At 39.8% G+C, this 18,175-nt stretch overlaps 1 protein-coding gene across 3 annotated transcripts; it reads left to right on the forward strand.

The window, feature by feature from the left end:
• The first annotated feature begins 306 nt into the window (after positions 1-306).
• Positions 307-18,101, forward strand: LOC146362181 (fatty-acid amide hydrolase 1-like). Of its 3 annotated transcripts, XM_084922457.1 has the most exons (16): positions 361-377; positions 565-968; positions 12,937-13,050; positions 13,299-13,439; positions 13,583-13,716; positions 13,868-14,074; positions 14,158-14,198; positions 14,324-14,448; positions 14,681-14,806; positions 14,897-14,994; positions 15,229-15,328; positions 15,416-15,459; positions 15,565-15,604; positions 15,680-15,788; positions 16,687-16,832; positions 17,783-18,101. In XM_084922457.1, exons 2-16 carry the CDS (start codon positions 744-746, stop codon positions 17,903-17,905), a joined length of 1,773 nt encoding a protein of 590 aa, XP_084778583.1. In that variant the 5' UTR covers positions 361-377; positions 565-743; the 3' UTR covers positions 17,906-18,101. The 3 variants fall into 3 exon arrangements, with proteins under 3 accessions (XP_084778584.1, XP_084778583.1, XP_084778585.1); XM_084922458.1 differs by lacking the exon at positions 565-968 and having other exon boundaries at positions 307-377; XM_084922459.1 differs by lacking the exons at positions 361-377; positions 565-968 and adding an exon at positions 4,767-4,784.
• Positions 18,102-18,175: the final 74 nt, after the last annotated feature.

The raw sequence follows: 18,175 nt of genomic DNA on the forward strand, positions 1-18,175 counted from the left end.
ACATTGATATTTATAAACGAATAAAATAAATAGTTCCTGTTTTATAAGCCGTATTACATTTGATTTGATCTTTCAAACCTGCCCCGAAGATCTCTGATGGAGGGGAGGGGGGACTTTGTTTGGGGGTTGTTGGTGATTTTTGTGTTTTTGTTGTTGTTGTTTTTTTGTTGTAAAATGTTTCATATATTAAACGGAATTATGACATGATCATCGTGACAATAATAAAGGTTGAAACTGTTGTTATATATTTAATAATATTAAAAGTAACTAAACTCGAAACACTAATATCCGTTGTTCCGGAGGGAGAACAATTTCCGGGTCACGGAAAGCTAACGGCTGATGCGGTGCAGGAAGGGGAAAAAGAGGCAAGTTAGCGAGTAAGCGGTCGGCTCTCCTTTATCCTAATATAAAAATTATAATAATCACTATAAAATCCAGAACTTACGTGAAAATGTTTAGGTGATCGTTCTAAGGAGAAGTCTTAAATGGACTTTCTGTAATTAATTTGGATTCACACGCACTTCAACACATATTTGTTGTTTTTGTTTACTCTGTCATTCACAGTGTCGCGTTATTTGGAAGTACGCACGCGCAGTGAGTGAGCGTCATTGTTTCATTAAAGTAGGAGCTATTACTTGCTTAACGCGCCTATTTATTTTGCTCAAAGGTCAGCCTGCCCCATTTAAACAACCGTGTGTAAAGTCCACTTGTCATTTAGTCGAGTTTGCAGCAACAGGACAAAAATGCAAGCCTTGCAGAATATTGAACAGTTTATTAAGGGAGTGAAAATGGACAACTGGGCAGTGGCTCTGCTCACTGGTGCTACCTGCGTTGTCGGATCCGTGGTTATGCTGGTGAAAAAGATCAGCAGCCACCGAGAGACGGAGGAAAAGATCAAGAGAGCCAGAAACAGGAGAGAGGAGAGCTTGCAGCGGGCAGAGCAGGCGGTGCTCCGCTACAAAGAGTCGGTGAGAGTTCAGAGCCTTGGACTTTGAATTGTTTAAGTTAATCTTTGGAGATATTAGTTCAAATCCGGTGAACTATGGACAAACAATTTGGTAAATAATTATGTATTATTTCCGAAGTGCCTTAATTTTCAGATATTATATCAATAAGGTGCTGAAAACATTCCTCAGAGGCTTTGCTCCATATTGACATAAAAATCATGTGAATCGTTCGTTCCCACAGTTCTCCAAAGGTGCTTTATTGGATTTATTTACTATTGCAAAACATGGTGTTAAGTTGCAGACTTGCTTAGATTTAGCTTATTACACTGAAACACACTGAACGTTATCAGTATTTTATTATTTATTTCATTTCTTTGGATTTTTTTTATTTTAAATTCAGTCGTAATTAGTTGTTTATTGTTTTTTAGATTAGTTTTTATTGTATAAACATTTGTATTTTGGGGTTTTTAGTATTGCTTCATTTTTAGTATTACAATAGGGGTATTTGTTAAAGGCACCATTTAAGAAGATGATATATTTTTTACAATAGAAATCTGGAATTTGTAGGTGGTGGGTTTGATGGTCTCAGAATCTCATCTCTGCTTTATGCAGATGTGTTTCTGTTAGCTTCATCAAGCCATGATCTCAACCTTGCACTGGGGTGGTTTGTAGCCAAGTGTAAAGCCACTAGGATCACAAATGGCATCTTCAGTTCTGAGGCAACTGATGCCATTTGGGAAATGACGGAATGCCTGAGGTACCAGCACTGGGCACAATATTTAAATAAACCTCATTCTTGTTTACAAGTGAGAGCAGAGTAGAGCAGGAGAGTGACACGGGGCAGTTACTGTTCCATTGTGGTGAAAAGAGCTGAGCATTAAATTCATGATGCCACAGCACTTTGTCATTATGGGGCCTTGTGTGTAGGAACAAGCAAAGTCAAAAGCATTTGGTATTATTATTATTATTATCACCTGGCCAATACCATATCTACTGTGAAGCACATGAAACTTGTGAAACCAATCGACATACAGGCTAAGCAACCATAAGGAAATATATTTTTTGAAACATTAATCCTTTAGTTGTTCAAAGACGTGGAGACATAGGCCAACATGTCAGGAAGCTGTCTGAATCATAGTCATAGAAGTACCAAATGAGTGACTATACAGGGAGTGCAGAATTATTAGGCAAGTTGTATTTTTGAGGAATAATTTTATTATTGAACAACAACCATGTTCTCAATGAACCCAAAAAACTCATTAATATCAAAGCTGAATGTTTTTGGAAGTAGTTTTTAGTTTGTTTTTAGTTTTAGCTATTTTAGGGGGATATCTGTGTGTGCAGGTGACTATTACTGTGCAGAATTATTAGGCAACTTAACAAAAAACAAATATATACCCATTTCAATTATTTATTTTTACCAGTGACACCAATATAACATCTCCACATTCACAAATATACATTTCTGACATTCAAAAACAAAACAAAAACAAATCAGCGACCAATATAGCCACCTTTCTTTGCAAGGACACTCAAAAGCCTGCCATCCATGGATTCTGTCAGTGTTTTGATCTGTTCACCATCAACATTGCGTGCAGCAGCAACCACAGCCTCCCAGACACTGTTCAGAGAGGTGTACTGTTTTCCCTCCTTGTAAATCTCACATTTGATGATGGACCACAGGTTCTCAATGGGGTTCAGATCAGGTGAACAAGGAGGCCATGTCATTAGTTTTTCTTCTTTTATACCCTTTCTTGCCAGCCACGCTGTGGAGTACTTGGACGCGTGTGATGGAGCATTGTCCTGCATGAAAATCATGTTTTTTTTGAAGGATGCAGACTTCTTCCTGTACCACTGCTTGAAGAAGGTGTCTTCCAGAAACTGGCTGTAGGACTGGGAGTTGAGCTTGACTCCATCCTCAACCCGAAAAGGCCCCACAAGCTCATCTTTGATGATACCAGCCCAAACCAGTACTCCACCTCCACCTTGCTGGCGTCTGAGTCGGACTGGAGCTCTCTGCCCTTTACCAATCCAGCCACGGGCCCATCCATCTGGCCCATCAAGACTCACTCTCATTTCATCAGTCCATAAAACCTTAGAAAAACCAGTCTTGAGATATTTCTTGGCCCAGTCTTGACGTTTCAGCTTGTGTGTCTTGTTCAGTGGTGGTCGTCTTTCAGCCTTTCTTACCTTGGCCATGTCTCTGAGTATTGCACACCTTGTGCTTTTGGGCACTCCAGTGATGTTGCAGCTCTGAAATATGGCCAAACTGGTGGCAAGTGGCATCTTGGCAGCTGCACGCTTGACTTTTCTCAGTTCATGGGCAGTTATTTTGCGCCTTGGTTTTTCCACACGCTTCTTGCGGCCCTGTTGACTATTTTGAATGAAACACTTGACTGTTCGATGATCACGCTTCAGAAGCTTTGCAATTTTGAGACTGCTGCATCCCTCTGCAAGATATCTCACTATTTTTGACTTTTCTGAGCCCTCAAGTCCTTCTTTTGACCCATTTTGCCAAAGGAAAGGACGTTGCCTAATAATTATGCACACCTGATATAGGGTGTTGATGTCATTAGACCACACCCCTTCTCATTACAGAGTTGCACATCACCTAATATGCTTAATTGGTAGTAGGCTTTCGAGCCTATACAGCTTGGAGTAAGACAACATGCATGAAGAGGATGATGTGGACAAAATACTCATTTGCCTAATAATTCTGCACTCCCTGTATTTGGGTAAAAACACGATTCCTCCTTTTAATAGTTGACACAGATTTAGAGAATCAGTGCTGAGGTCTATCAGAATCAGAATCAGAATACTTTATTGATCCCTGGGGGAAATTATTTGGGGCTATTGGGGCTTTTCTGCTGACACATGGTTGTCTACAATTTTTCCAATCTCATTGTAATGGATCAATACAACAACAACAATAACAACAAACTTTATTTATATAGCACATTTAAAAACCAGTGGTGTACCAAAGTGCTTAACATAAAGAGGATAAGATGAAGTAACAGGGTGGATGAAGGCTATGGCAAAGTACCAACATGGTAGCATGTTAAATGGCATTAAAAACACAGATATATATTGTTACGGATTCAAATATTGGGGATGGATACAAGAGGAAAAACCACAATAACAACACTGGTCCGGCCGGGTTGAGTCAAACGATGATTTTAATGATCACACGCGTGGGAGATGGACACCGTACGCAGACAGCATCAGATCTCAAAATGGTGGAGCATTGATCAAACTCTTATAGCCTCTAGTAGCCCCCACCTAATCATAAAAGCCTAAACATTCACATTCTTTCGCTCACACAGTGCCTAAGCTACGACCTTGGCTCCCTGTTTATCTGCTCCTGCTGAGATGGGGGCAGAAAACTCCAGTATGTTCCGTTCTCTTCTAATCAGACAAATAAGGCGATGACTTTCTGCAAACAGTATTTCTCATAACTCAGCAGTATAATGCATCATAAAACAATATCATTCATTCACAATCAACCAGCAGTCTAATGTAATGCAACTCAGCTTAACAAATGCAATAGTTATCACCTTCTTCTAATTCAGGAGAATAATGCAAACTAAAACTACATAATAATTCACCATCTTTAATTAAGGATTTAACATGGCATAAAATAATATTATAATCTGACACTCCCCCTTTTGTGCTCTTTAGAATAAAGAGCACACCTACACCCTGTAGTCCAATGCGGCCGGGTTCATTTCTTCTTACGCCTGAGGCCCTTTGTCCCCCTGTTGGGCGAACCCTATGTGAGATGACCTCCGTGTTTGCGCAGTCCAGGTGCAAGAAGAACTATTATTCCAACAGTAGCAGGTACAGATGACACTCCCCAGTTCTCCCACAGCTTTATTTTGGTGCCACCTTATACCCTTCAGACGTACTCAGACTAGAACCTCTGTCCGAGGAGCTTTTAGCCTTTATTTTATTGCTGCAGCCACCAGTGTCTTCCAGTTGGGTGATCCACTGCTCTTCTTTCTTTAACCTCAGGGGTTAGACAACCCTTCAGTCGTTGCACAGATCAGGGGATTATTCTGCCCCGATGTCAAACAACAATCTGTGTATCCTCGGGTCCTGTGTATCCCGTGTATTCCCCAGAAAAAGGAACAGGAACGTGTCCCCCTTTTGCCCAAGAGCCTCTCGAACCTCGTTGGTCTGGTGTTCCTGGATCTCCGCCAACCCATTCATGGTTATTGCTGTGTTTATGGGATCCATCCTTTTGAGGTGACTTATCAGAGCCCAAAATGCCATGACACTTGGACCCAGTTGGTGTCTCGGCAGTCACTGTGTCTGCCTCTGCTGCGAAGCTTCCTCGTATATCTGTGACCTCGTCTGGTGTCTCTTCCTTTCTCTGTAAGAGACAGAAAACCAAAACACCTCTCTGCCTAGCCCTAATAATCTACTGTTGTTATCTACTGACCTTCTGGTGATTCAGAATTGGTTTAGAATATTCAGAATGTCCCAGGGACTTATTCTAATCATATCCTATGTGTGTGTAAGCGTGTTTGCATTTAGCCCTCTGCACTCAAAGTCAATACCTGCAATATATCAGTCCGGACCATCACGCCGGACGAAGCTTATGACCTTCAAAAGACCAAGTGCCAACTCCTTATAAGCACATTTGCAAGGTGTGTAAGAAATTATCAAAACCACTCATGTGTTTCCTTCCGCCTACTGTCCCACGGTTTCCTCTCCAGTGTGGTACTCAGCTTCTCGTGAACACAGGCATTTTATCTTCTAAACGCTATTCAATTCATTTCAATGATTAATGCTTAAGCATGGAAAAATGATTTATGCTTCTCACTGGTTCTCTAAAAAGTCCGGAGACCTCTTGGGTCACTATTAGCCCAAGCTTTACCATACCTAAGTTATTAAAACACAAATGAAGTCATAAAAATGTTCATATAACCCTTGTTTGATGTTAAAACCCAACTTCCCCCCCTTTTTTGACACATTCCAATGTGTCAAATCAACGGAGATAGAAAATTAAAAGAAAAGGTTAGTGACTTGTGATCTGTGTGCATTGCTCCAGTAGGCTCCGCCCGGAGCCAAGAAAAGCATGATATTTGTGTTGTGTAAGCGCGTGCGGCCTTCTATGCTCAAAGTCACTCCAGTCCATAGATCAGCCAGACATCGCGCTGACTGTAGCTCTTAACCCTTATTAACTTGAGCACAACTCTATAATGAGCAACAAACTGCAATATGTATAAAATGATCATGGTTACACCTGCAATGAAAGATCATACGATTATCCTGACACCTGTAAATAGAAGATTAACCTGAGGTTATGACAATCACCGGAAGACAAATGTTAGTATAATGTCAAAAGCTTCAATAAATCATTAATGCAATGCTTGTTATCTGATTCTGATGCAATAATAATGCTGATGCTAAAATAACAGTAAAACACCCCCTTTTATCCCGTTTACAAACTTCACAAATAAACGTTTATCCATGCCTCTTTTCAATTTCATTTCCCCCTGTTTTTCCCTCACTGACCACAGCAGGGGAACCTATGTTTTGATTCAGCCATGAATCCAGCTCACCTGATTCATCACTGAGCCCCATCGCCACTGGCGTCTGACAGGGTGGTGCTGCATATTCTTCCTTTAATGTCTCTATTTTCAATCTGTTAATTAGAGTGCTTAAACATGAAGTAGACTATGTCCACAACAAGTCAATACAGCTGTAAATGTGGCCAATTATCAATCTATAACCAAGCAACAACGAAAAATAGCTTTTATTTTATGCATGTTTTTAGTCAACCACTCACCCAGAGGATCTTCAATCCCAGAAAATTCCTTCTCCTCATTTAATAAGTCAGTCCTCCTTCCATGCCCTGGTAACTGGTCCATCCAGAGCCACATCATCTCGAAATATACATACAACAAGCCAAACCACACCTTGGTCACACCAACCTTTTTCCGCCCTGAAGATGTCCAATGCCATCTTAGTCTGGATCAGGGTTCTAATAGATTTGCAATTTTCATTAGTTTTGACTATGATTTAGTTTCGACTTCAGATTTTCAATTTTATATCAGTTGTAATTAGTTTTTACCAATTGTTTGCTAGTTCAGTCTAGTTTTTTTTTTTTTTTTTTGAAAATCCTTAGTTTCAGTTTAGTTTTGATCAGTTTCAGTTATAGTTTTAGTTGTGTTTGCAATAATTAAGTGTAACAAAATCCCAGTTTCATCATATCAGTCATGCTCTTCTGCTTATCCTTGGGTATTGAGACTATTAACTCTTGCAGCACCAGGTGTTCGCAATTTTGGTTCAAGTGAATTGATAATCTTTTTGTCGGCAATTGACTCACACAGTTATGTAGATGTCCCAGTCCTGTTGTCTTGGGATGCATCACTCTGCCTTGCATGGGGTTAGCTTCTGTTTTCTGGGGATGAGGGTTGAGTGGGGGAGCTCTCTGAGGAGGGGGAGTGTGCTCCCCCTTACCTTTTCAAGGTAAGCCAGGTCAGCCTTCTTGTGTGGGCTTTTCAAGTGCACTTTAAGGTTTGTAAAGTGGGATTTTTCCCCTTAGAAGTGTCCCTCATAATTTGTCTGTTTCCACTACAAGACACTTGCTTTATCCAAAACACAGTCATATTCAAAGTAATCCCAAATTGGACTCTGGCGCTTTCTCCCGACTTTTCCTGACATGATTCTGCGCGTGGACAGAGCAGCAACACAGACGACTCGACTAACGTACTGCCACCTGCTGGCCTAATGAGACACAGCAAGAAAAAAAAAATCTGGAAACTAAACTTCATTTCCACCCATGACTATTGTAGGACACGCACACCTCAATGAAAACTAAACCTATTTTTGCTATAAATTCAGTTAATTTTAGTTAGTTTTGTGAACACTCATTACAGTTTTAGTTAATTTTCCTTTTTTGTTCTTATTTTTATTTCTGTTAATGAAAATGTTTTTTCTTTCACTTCTAGTTTTCGTTATTTCGTTTACATGTACTCTATTTGAACAGGGATTTATCAGTGTCAAATGGGATTTTTTTTTTTTTTAGTGTGTGTCTGTAAATGCAAATCAATTTATTTATTTATTTATTTTTCTGAAAGGCAAATGTTAAACGGGCTCTAACAAATCCACTTCATTGCGTGCTCATAGATTTTCTTTTGTCAGGGTCGCTCACCTAATGTGGTTTATTTAAATTTGTGAATTATGTCACGCTTATTAGTGGCTCATGATTGCTTAAGGCCTATGTCTGAACTTGACTACAGAGGCAGAGCATCACTCCATCCTTTCAGGGTGAAGGACTCCACTTTCTTTGTGTCAAGGCAGCTCATAATTATCTTAATAGCTTTACCTAATCAAGTTATGGCTTACCATCACTTGTGTTATAAGTATGAAGTGTCCTAAATTCATTCAAATTTTGTTTCCAATTCACTTGCAGCATTTTAGACCGAATTATTAATGATAATAACCTTGCTCTGGACTGTCAAAGGTGACTTTAACGCTGACTGTTCCGACAATTCATTTTATAACATTCCCTGGTCAGATTAGCCAATCTCTGCACACTTGAATAAACATAATCAACATGGTCAATATTTTCCTGCGTGTTATTTCACCATGGTATCGATTCCAACTCTCCATCCGCATGTGGTTTGGCACATTATATTTATCTAAAACTCCACTCTGTCTCTAAATGCTTTGAAGAATTTTTCAAGGCGGGGATCAAATTTTGAGAATTTGACCATAAGTGAAAGTTATGGTGTTATCACCCCCTTTTGGGGCTTACCTTTCCCAGTTTTGATGATATTCCTTCCTATTCTTTGCAAGTACCCCCTTTTGGTGGCGAGAAACTGTTGGTGTGGTCAAGTGGGTGCTGTAAAAACAAAAGCCCAGGACAGAACAGTCACCAGTCATGTACTTCATACAAAATTAGCATATATTTGATTTCATCTTGATCCTCTGCGTGTAATGGTACATTTTAATTTGAATTTATCAAAGCTAAACACAATAATTTTTCCTTGTTTATTTTTCTCTTGTTCTTGTGCAGCACCACCTCTCAGCACATGCCCCTGTCGGTTATATCTCTACTTTTCTGAATTATTGACTATTTCAATGAAAGGACCTAAAAGATAGGGACCAGTGTTTATCCTTACATATCTCCATTTTGAATGTGACAAGTCTATCATTCCCCTGTTATTCACAGACCTCAATAGAGTGGTTTTTTTTGGCTTTTTTCTTTTCTTTTTTCGTCTATAAAAGTTAATTGACTTTTTACAGTGGGCTGCTATGGTTAATAATAACATGTTCAGTCATGAGTGAAATCAAACCTTTTCTTCAATTTAGCATTTAACCTTCCCAACAATATAATGTGATACATTAATCGAAACACAGCTACTAAAACACAATTTTCTTAATGCAAACATCAGTAACTCAAAATTAGCCACCAAAGGGTTAAGTCTGCAGTTCACGCTCATGTGAAGATACAGCCTCCCCCTTTAGTCTCTGTCATCCTTCTGTTCTTGTAAAAACAAATCAAAGTAAGACAAAACATCCACCCTTCTTTTACAGGCTGGGTGAATTGTTTGTGGACATTTACTAATCCTAAAGTCGGCACCGTTTTTGTCTCAGTATCAAATCAGTTAAAACTTTTAGTCGTCAGTCCATCACAGTCCAGTCACATGCATACATCCACACACATTCATACCAGAAGTTGCTGATAATGGAGTCTCACGCGCAAGCTATTCGAGCCTCCCTCACCAGCAAGATGACGTCATCATTTTAAAGGAAAACAGTTCCTTGTTTTTTGACTGGATTGACTCGCTGCAATCCTTTTAGGCTCAGGACTTCTCATGTGATCAATGTCCCATATAAGTGAATTTTTCCCCAGCCCATTATAATCATGGAGAAAAACACTTTGCGACTGTTTTCAGTAAGAATATTTTATAGCGCTTTAAAGTTCAATCTCTCAGGCCTGGATTAAAAGAGCTGATTTGTTAAATCAGGAACTCACAAAATACCAAAATATCACCACCGGTGGATCACACCTCTCAGATGTTCTTATTTCAGTGCACTGTAACAAAAGCAAAAACAAACGTAACCAATAAAATACTCATATAATAACAAATACTGGGGCCCATTGCAAACATGTCCAAGCATAAAACCATCTTTCTCTCTCTTAGAGAAAGAAAACAATCCAAACCTCACTGATGAAATCAACCTAGTGTTAACCAAAACCCAGAAATCAACCAAAACTTCGCCAGAAGGTTTTTCTCCCTCCTGGGACAATATTGTGTAGGAATACAGGGACCGTAACTCCTTTTTGCCCTGACAAAAGCATGTTGGATTTACTTGATTTTTTAATTTATATAAAAGCATAAAAGAACAATATGTGTAAAGGATAAAACAGTCAAAAATTTTAAAAGTAGTTAAGAATAGACCGGAGATAGAAATAAGCATTAAACTAACTAACAAGCATTAACTGGTAGAAAAAGGCAAGGCTAAATAGGTGGGCTTTTAACCGCGATTTGAAGGATCGAATGGAATCAGACTCACGGACAGCGATGGGGAGGTTATTCCATAGATTGGGTGCAGCCTAGGCAAACGCTCGGTCACCTCTAGTCTTCAGCTGGGATCTCGGCAGCACCAAGAGTGACTGGGAAGATGATCTTAGTACTCTAGCAGGGGTGTATAATCTAAGTAGCTCAATGAGGTAGCTTGGAGCTATATTGTTAATAATTCGGAAGGTGAGCAGCAGGATTTTGAATTGAATGCGATACTTAACAGGAAGCCAGTGCAGGTCGGCAAGGACAGCGTTAATAGAGACACGCCCCCCACTACCAGTAAGGAGACGAGCAGCCGTTTTCTGAACAATTTGCAGTCTATGGAGAAGAGTAGAGTTAAGACCAAAGTAAAGGGAGCTGCAATAATCCAACCTAGATGTCACAAAGGCGTGGATAAGCTTTTCCAGGTCTCTATGTGGGACATAATGTCTGGCCTTGCTAATAAGACGCAATTGAGAGAAGCAAGATTTGACAAGAGCAGACACTTGTTTGTCGAATTTAAAAGAGCTATCCAAAAACACACCCAGGTCACTAACAGTGTCGGTGAGGAAACTATCAAAGGAACCCAAGGCATCACGGAGTTGGCCACGGGGGATACTACTGTCAAACACGATGATTTCATTGAGCCAATTTTTGACCTCGCGCATGCACTCACGAAAACCGTGCTATGACATAGCAGGATCATCAGTTAATTCGAAATAGATCTGTATGTCGTCAGCATAACAGCCTAAGGGGAGCATATACAGTGAGAAGAGCAGGGGGCCAAGGACAGATCCTTGAGGCACGCCGGAGACAGGTGCAGCAGAGGAGAAATAAGGGCTGAAATTGATCGAGAAAGATATGCCTTAAACCAATCTACGGCGGCACCTCTAATGCCAACTGTATGTTCAAGCCTCGCTAATAGGATGGTATGATCTACCATATCGAAGGCCGAGGATCGATCTAGTAGGACCAAGACTGAAGAGCGTCCAGAGTCAGCAATCAGAAGGAGATCATTGAGGACTCTGAGCAAGGCCGTTTCAGTACTATAACAGGGTTTGTAAGTGGACTGAAATTTATCATTAATGGCATTCGCATCCAAAATACTGGAGTTGTGAAAGAACGATCCTCTCCAGTATTTTGGACAGGAATGGAAGCTTAGAAATCGGCCTATAGTTCGCGAGATCGTTATGATCAAGGTTCCTTTTTTTAAGAACAGGCTGGACAACAGCATGTTTGAAGGCTAAAGGAACAGAGCCTGCAAGTAGGGATAAATTCATTAGAGATAGGATGCTGGCTCCAATTACACTGAAGCAATCCTTAGCTATACAAGATGGAAGGATATCGTAGGCAGGAGAGGTATTGTTTGATTGGTCGATAAGTCGCTTGAGAGTATGGAGTGACACCGGCTCAAACTGTTGGAATGATGATGAACAACCAGGGCTGGGAATAAAACTGGACACTAAAGGGACCGAGGACTTAAGATATAGAACTTTATGAATAAACTGAGTTAGAAATTGTTCACAGAGAGCAGGAGAGCACGCCAGTGGCATATCAGGACAGGGGTTAACCAATGAATTGAAAATATTCAACAGGGATCGGGGTTGTGACCATTAGCATGAATAATTTTAGATAGGAAGGCAGCTTTGGCCATTTTAGCAGCAAGTTGAAATTGCAACCGGCTGGTACGCAGGATATCATAAGAAACCTGGAGTTTATCTTTCTTCCATCTTCTCTCATCGCAGCGGCACACATGTTGCAAGGCACGTGTAGAATCGTTTAGCCAACATCGGGAAATTATCTAGGGCGCTTCATTTTAACAGGGGCAACAGTATTGAGGATGGAGGAGCATGTGGAAAAAAGGGTGCTAGCAAAATCATCAACCATGGGAGATAGGGAACAGTCAGGAATGGAGGAGGCAAGTTTCGGAAAAGACAGAAAAATTCTCCACAGTTGCAGAATTAATTATACGTGTAGGGCGTAAGAGAGCCTCAGGGTGAGGATATTACTTAATTACATAAGTAATTAAGTAATACAGAGGTGGAACACAGACAAAGGAAAAATCCTGGTTCAATGCTTTTTTTGTTTAATTTAATTTATTTTATTTTATTTATTTTTGAACCAGAAAAATCCCTTGAGATTAACATCGGTTTTTCAAGGATAAATTGGTCAAGAGGACAAACCCTTACATTGTTACAAGTTACAATTCAAATATAACATCAAAACACTTAATAAGTAGTTAGAGACAAAATAATACAAAAATACATGATCCAGCTTATGAATGCCAATAACAGTCTTCGGTTACATAAGTCTTTTTGAGTGTTATGAACTCTGTCAGGGAGAGCTTTAATGTGTTCTGAAGGTTGTTCCATGACTAGGATGCAAAATTAGAGGTGATACTAAGCCTTAAATTCTTGCTTTAAATGTTTTTTTGAAGTAATGATTCTGTGTGGGTCTGTGTCTTCTAGCATCCGACAACTGACTCTGCTTTGATCCTGACGCTCTCCCTGTCTGAGCTGACAAAGCAACTGAAGGAAGGCTCACTTACCCCTGAGGATGTGCTTTACTCTTATATGGAAAAGGTTCAGTATCCAACATGACACAAAGGTTCACTTAATATAACAAAACAAATCTTTCATAATAGCTCAAATACACCAAATGCTAATTTTTAGAAGTAAGTAATCATTAGTAATCAAGTAATCATTTTAATTTTCAGGACTTGTCTCTCTTTTTTATTTTTGACAGGAATGTTCATCCCCTTGAAGCATGAAAATTTCTTTCAGGGAAAAACGTTTCTCTGAATCTGTCTGTGCTTGTTTCCTTTCAACAGACTCTGGCTATAAACCAAAAGCTGAACTGCTGCACTGAAATTTTGCTGGAGAGTTTGGACCAGCTGACAACTGTTGGCTCCAACAAGGATGGTCTCTTGTACGGAGTTCCAGTTAGCATCAAAGAAAATCTTGCAATTAAGGTATTACAAAGGTTATGCAATGCAAATTTCAGTTACAATTAAAGTATTTCCCATCAGTATTTATAAGTATGGTACAGTATTCTCGAGCATCATAGCTCAGGTATTTGATGTAACATTATCATCTTTGTTTTTTCCAACACTAGAATCATGACTGTTCTTGTGGTGTGGTCATTAACCTGGACCAGCCCGCTGAAAAGGACAGTGTGCTTGTTCAAGTCCTGAAGAAACAAGGAGCTATTCCCTTTGTGAGAACCAACTTGCCTCAAGCTCTTTTAAAGTACATCTTTTATCAGTTACTCACATAAAAATCTACAGCACATTTAAAACTGAGTGCATGTATTAAGTTGCCTTTGTCCATTCCAAATGTGCAAATAATGAAAATATGAATGAAAATAATATGCAAAGACTCATTAACTGTCTGTCGACAGCTATGACTGCAGTAATCCTATCTACGGGCAGACTGTGAACCCTCATAACCCCCAGAAGACCTCTGGAGGTTCATCTGGTGGGGAGGGGGCTCTCATCGGGGGAGGGGGCTCCCTGCTTGGTATAGGCACTGATATAGGTGGCAGTATCCGTATTCCTGCATCCTTCTGTGGAATCTGTGGTTTCAAGCCAACTGCAGGTCGGCTCAGGTGGGTCTCATTCAGTCAGTTTCCTGGAAATTTATTATACATTGCTGAGTTAAGCTTTATTAACACTTTTGGGTAATGATTAGTTTACAGGGGCTTCGTCCAATTTATCGAGGGCAAAAGTCAGGTAAGAAACATATCTACTTTACATATAAAGTAAATGTAGTTACATAACCACTGTATAGCAATATTTCACCAACACAAACTGTCTCAAATATTTGAGTCACTGCTTTATATTTCGTATGAAACTAGTGCCGTCATCTCCTGGACCCATGGCAAGAGATGTGGACAGCCTGGCTCTGTGCATGCAGGCACTTCTTTGTGACCACATGTTTTCTTTGGACCCCACTGTTCCACCATTACCTTTTAACATGGAGGTGTGTCCTGTACTGCGGGACTCATATCATCTGCTAATGTTTTTTTTTTTTTTGGTTAAAAGCTACAAATTAAGCCGATACATAGTTGTCCTAATGCTTCACTTTATATTACTCTTACCTCACCTGTTATTAATCTCCTGAGATACAGAACTAACTTTACAGGCTGTAATCTTAACCTTTGCAAACTGATTATGTTTAATTGACTGAGGAAGTAAAAATGATTGACCCTTAGATATACAGAAGCTCCAGACCTCTAAGGATTGGTTATTTGGAAAGCGATGGCTACACGCATCCATCTCCAAGCATGGCCCGAAGCGTCAGAGAGGTCAAAGCTCTGCTAGAGCAAGCAGGGCACACAGTAAGACGTCACCACACACACTATGATCACTGTCAAGCCACGCATGTGATATGAGTCATAGGTCCTCAGTGTTGATATTTGTGTCTTTAGCTCGTCCCTTACTGTCCACTGAAGATGGATCAAACTATCCCTGAGCTTTTGATAAAGGGTTTATTTGCAGATGGAGCTACCACCCTGCTACAAAAACTGTGAGTTGTTCCATTTAATAAGTCAGTTATTACCATTTGTTTTCTAAACTTAAATCATCTAACATTTAGAGATTTTGTTTCTTTTTAATTCTAACCACTAAACATCACCATGCTGCCATTGTCTTTATGAACAACATGGGGTTGTGGTTCTTTTTGAAACCATTACAGTAATTCTCAGTTCAGTGTCTCTGAACAGACTGTTTTCTCCTGTGCCAATGATCTCTTTCATTTTAGGGAAGGGGGACCTGTGGACCCTTGTCTGGAGCCTCAGGTTTTTCCTTACGGCTTTCCCAAGTGGTTGAAGAAAACCATTTCATTCTTGCTCAAACCCGTGGTGAGTCCTCTAATTCTGTGACAGAGATGTAGACATTTAGATCTAAATTGACATTTAAGATTTTGGTTTGGTTTTTTTTTTTGGCAGTTTCCTCGTGTTTCTGCCAACTTTGATGCTCTTTGTGGAGTTGGGTGAGAAAGTATCCTTGAAATCGTTCATTTGTGCTTGAATCTCAGTTTCTTTGTTACATTTCCATGTGCTAGGAATTGTATCCAAACATTCTGCTTCATTTTTAGATCTGTTCCAGAGCTGTGGAAGCAACATGCTGCTGTTGAGGTACTGTCAGCTGATGATGCATGGTCACGTATGAAAGTCGGAAGATGAAATTGAGATTTCCTGTGTTTTCTTTAGGACTACATTCAAGAGACAATAGCACATTGGAGGAGCTGCAACATTGATGTGCTGCTGTGTCCTGTGATTGGACCAGCCTACAACTTCTTATACTGTGGCAAGCTTTCAAGTATGATTCACTCAGAATGACAGACAACTTAGTTTCTGTATTTATCACTTTGTTTTCAAAAAAATTTAATTACAGGACTTTAAAGATGTTTAAAGTGTGAAGCAAAAGTCACAAATTAGATCAGATATTGTTACTTTAATAGTTTTTGAAAATTACAAAGATATGTAAAATATAAATGGCAAAAGATAACAGTAACTAATTTTTAGTTACTGTTTAATTTTTATTGTGTTTAGTACTTCTATTTGTAAATGAAGTTTAGCTACAGGTGTAATTCATGTTGTAGTGGATTCAGAGGGTTTCATCACTGGGGAACCGGATAGACATGATAAAAAAAAAAGAATGACAGTGTACAAAACATGTCTGTGAACTCAGTCATCCAGGTCACTGTAGTCTAAGGAGCTTGGAAAGAAAAACGTCATTGCTGCTTGTGACTTACACCCGTTTTCACACCTTGGATGGTGTGATTAGGTATAGGATCAATGGGTGGTCCATGACCCTCTTGGGGACACTCCCATGGGGCTTAAAATCTGGGACTCTCCACCAGCTGCTCTTGGAACTGAAGAAGCTTCTCGAATGAGAGGTGAAACGTCTTCAAGAAACCTAAAGAAGTCCAGACACTTTTATTTCCAAGCTCCTTAGTGTACAAAACAGTTACACGTTATAATACAACTGAACTTTGAAAAGAGGAAAAAAAAGAGACATTTCATCAAAGATGAGGACGACTCTCCAGACATTACTTGATTTAAAAAGTAACCTGGATCTGGATATAGAGCAATGCAAAGGCATTACTGCATTAACTAAATTATATTTAAATTAAACAATAATTGCATTTGTAAAGGTTAAGAATAGTGTTTATGTGTCTTTATAAGTAATTGATTTTTCTTTTCTGCGTTTTAAGCTGCTGCCAGCTACACGATACTCTACAATCTCCTTACCTTTCCTGCGGGTGTAGTCACTGTTTCCACAGTGACCGCAAAGGATGAGGAGGAACTCAAGCACTATAAGGGCTGTTATCAGGACATGTGGGACAAACTCTTCAAAGAGGTAGGCAACATGTACCAGTGAGATAAGACTGAGTGAGAACATAGAGCCAGATTTACTAACACGTTGTGTCAGGACAAACTTTTGGCATGAAAAAAAATAGATTTTTCCAAAGCGAGTGCAGTAAGAAGACTTCGGTTAAGAAGTGGGGGCTCAGAGACTTTTGTAAATAATCCATTTGCACGTGTTTAATGTTTATATCCACGCTGTAGACTGCGTCACTATTTTCCTCTTCTGGCATATGAACTGAAATCAGCTGATTGCAGCACATGTGCAAGTGCAACCATTGAGCAGGATCCATAGGCAAGCAGACTAACAATTCCAAGGTACAGAGCTACCAAGCCACTTAATGCTAAATTTGCTCAATAGCTTCAGAGATGACCTGGAGCCTCTAACCTAAAGGAGTCACACAATGCCAGCGGCAACAAAACTGCTTCCAGCTCTTCAGTTTCACAGCCTGTGCAATAGGGTTCAAAGGGAAACGGCCAAAAAATGGAGAAACAGGCAGGAGGACAGCACTGATTTTAGACCCCATCCTCAGAAGAATCAGACCTTTGATGGACATTAAAGCAATGTATTTATGTTGATAAACTTTAAAAATACGTTTTTCCTTAATAAAGTTTTATCACACTCCACTTAAACGGTTATAATTCCAGGAGTGTAAACAGCACACGGTTTTCAGCACATCAGCTGTGCTCCAACACCATTACTTATTACTGGTGGATCTACACAAATTCAGCTGCATGCACTTTGACAATACATGAGATCACAGATAAACACATGTACACACATGACTTCCCCATGAAATCAGCAAATCCATTTTTTTTTCCAGGTAAACACCTTTCAGCACTATTTGGGGATTGTGCTCTTTTGCCCTGTTTAGTAAATTACACATTTAGGTGGTGCGTTCAGCTGCTGAGCATTGAGTGACAGGAGTGTTTTTTTGTGTTCAGGCAGTGACTGGTGGTGAGGGTCTACCTGTGGCGGTTCAGTGTGTTGCTCTGCCGTGGCAGGATGAGCTCTGCCTGCGCTTCATGAAGGAAGTGGAACAACTGGTCAAAGAAAGCAAGAAGTAAAGCTGCTTTCTTTCTCAGTCTCACAGGAGAGGCTGCAGACTTGAGGGGAGACATGTTAACTTGAGTATTTCCTGTAATAATGAGCTAATTGTGTGATAAATAGTGGAGTATTCTCTACACTACAAGCTTAATCTAGGCACTTTTTGTTTTTTGGCTGTTTGTTGAAGGTTAAATAAAAGGTAATTGGTAAAACACATTTTTTGTTCTTATTGTTGTAGGTCTTTTGTCGTATTACCATCCATTTCATGTAATAAAGTATGAAAAGGCACT

The sequence above is a fragment of the Perissodus microlepis genome, chromosome 23, assembly GCF_051167445.1.
Source record: "Perissodus microlepis isolate ML-2025 ecotype Zambia chromosome 23, ASM5116744v1, whole genome shotgun sequence".
In the NCBI taxonomy this organism is placed as follows: domain Eukaryota; kingdom Metazoa; phylum Chordata; class Actinopteri; order Cichliformes; family Cichlidae; genus Perissodus; species Perissodus microlepis.

Bases quoted from the DNA above. Each gene is read 5' to 3' on its own strand.
- LOC146362181 (XM_084922457.1), top strand. From the start codon at position 744: ATGCAAGCCTTGCAGAATATTGAACAGTTTATTAAGGGAGTGAAAATG. The intron at 13,051-13,298 runs GTTCAGTATCCA...TCCTTTCAACAG, and splicing joins TTTACTCTTATATGGAAAAG to ACTCTGGCTATAAACCAAAA. The intron at 14,199-14,323 runs GTAAGAAACATA...GTATGAAACTAG, and splicing joins TTATCGAGGGCAAAAGTCAG to TGCCGTCATCTCCTGGACCC.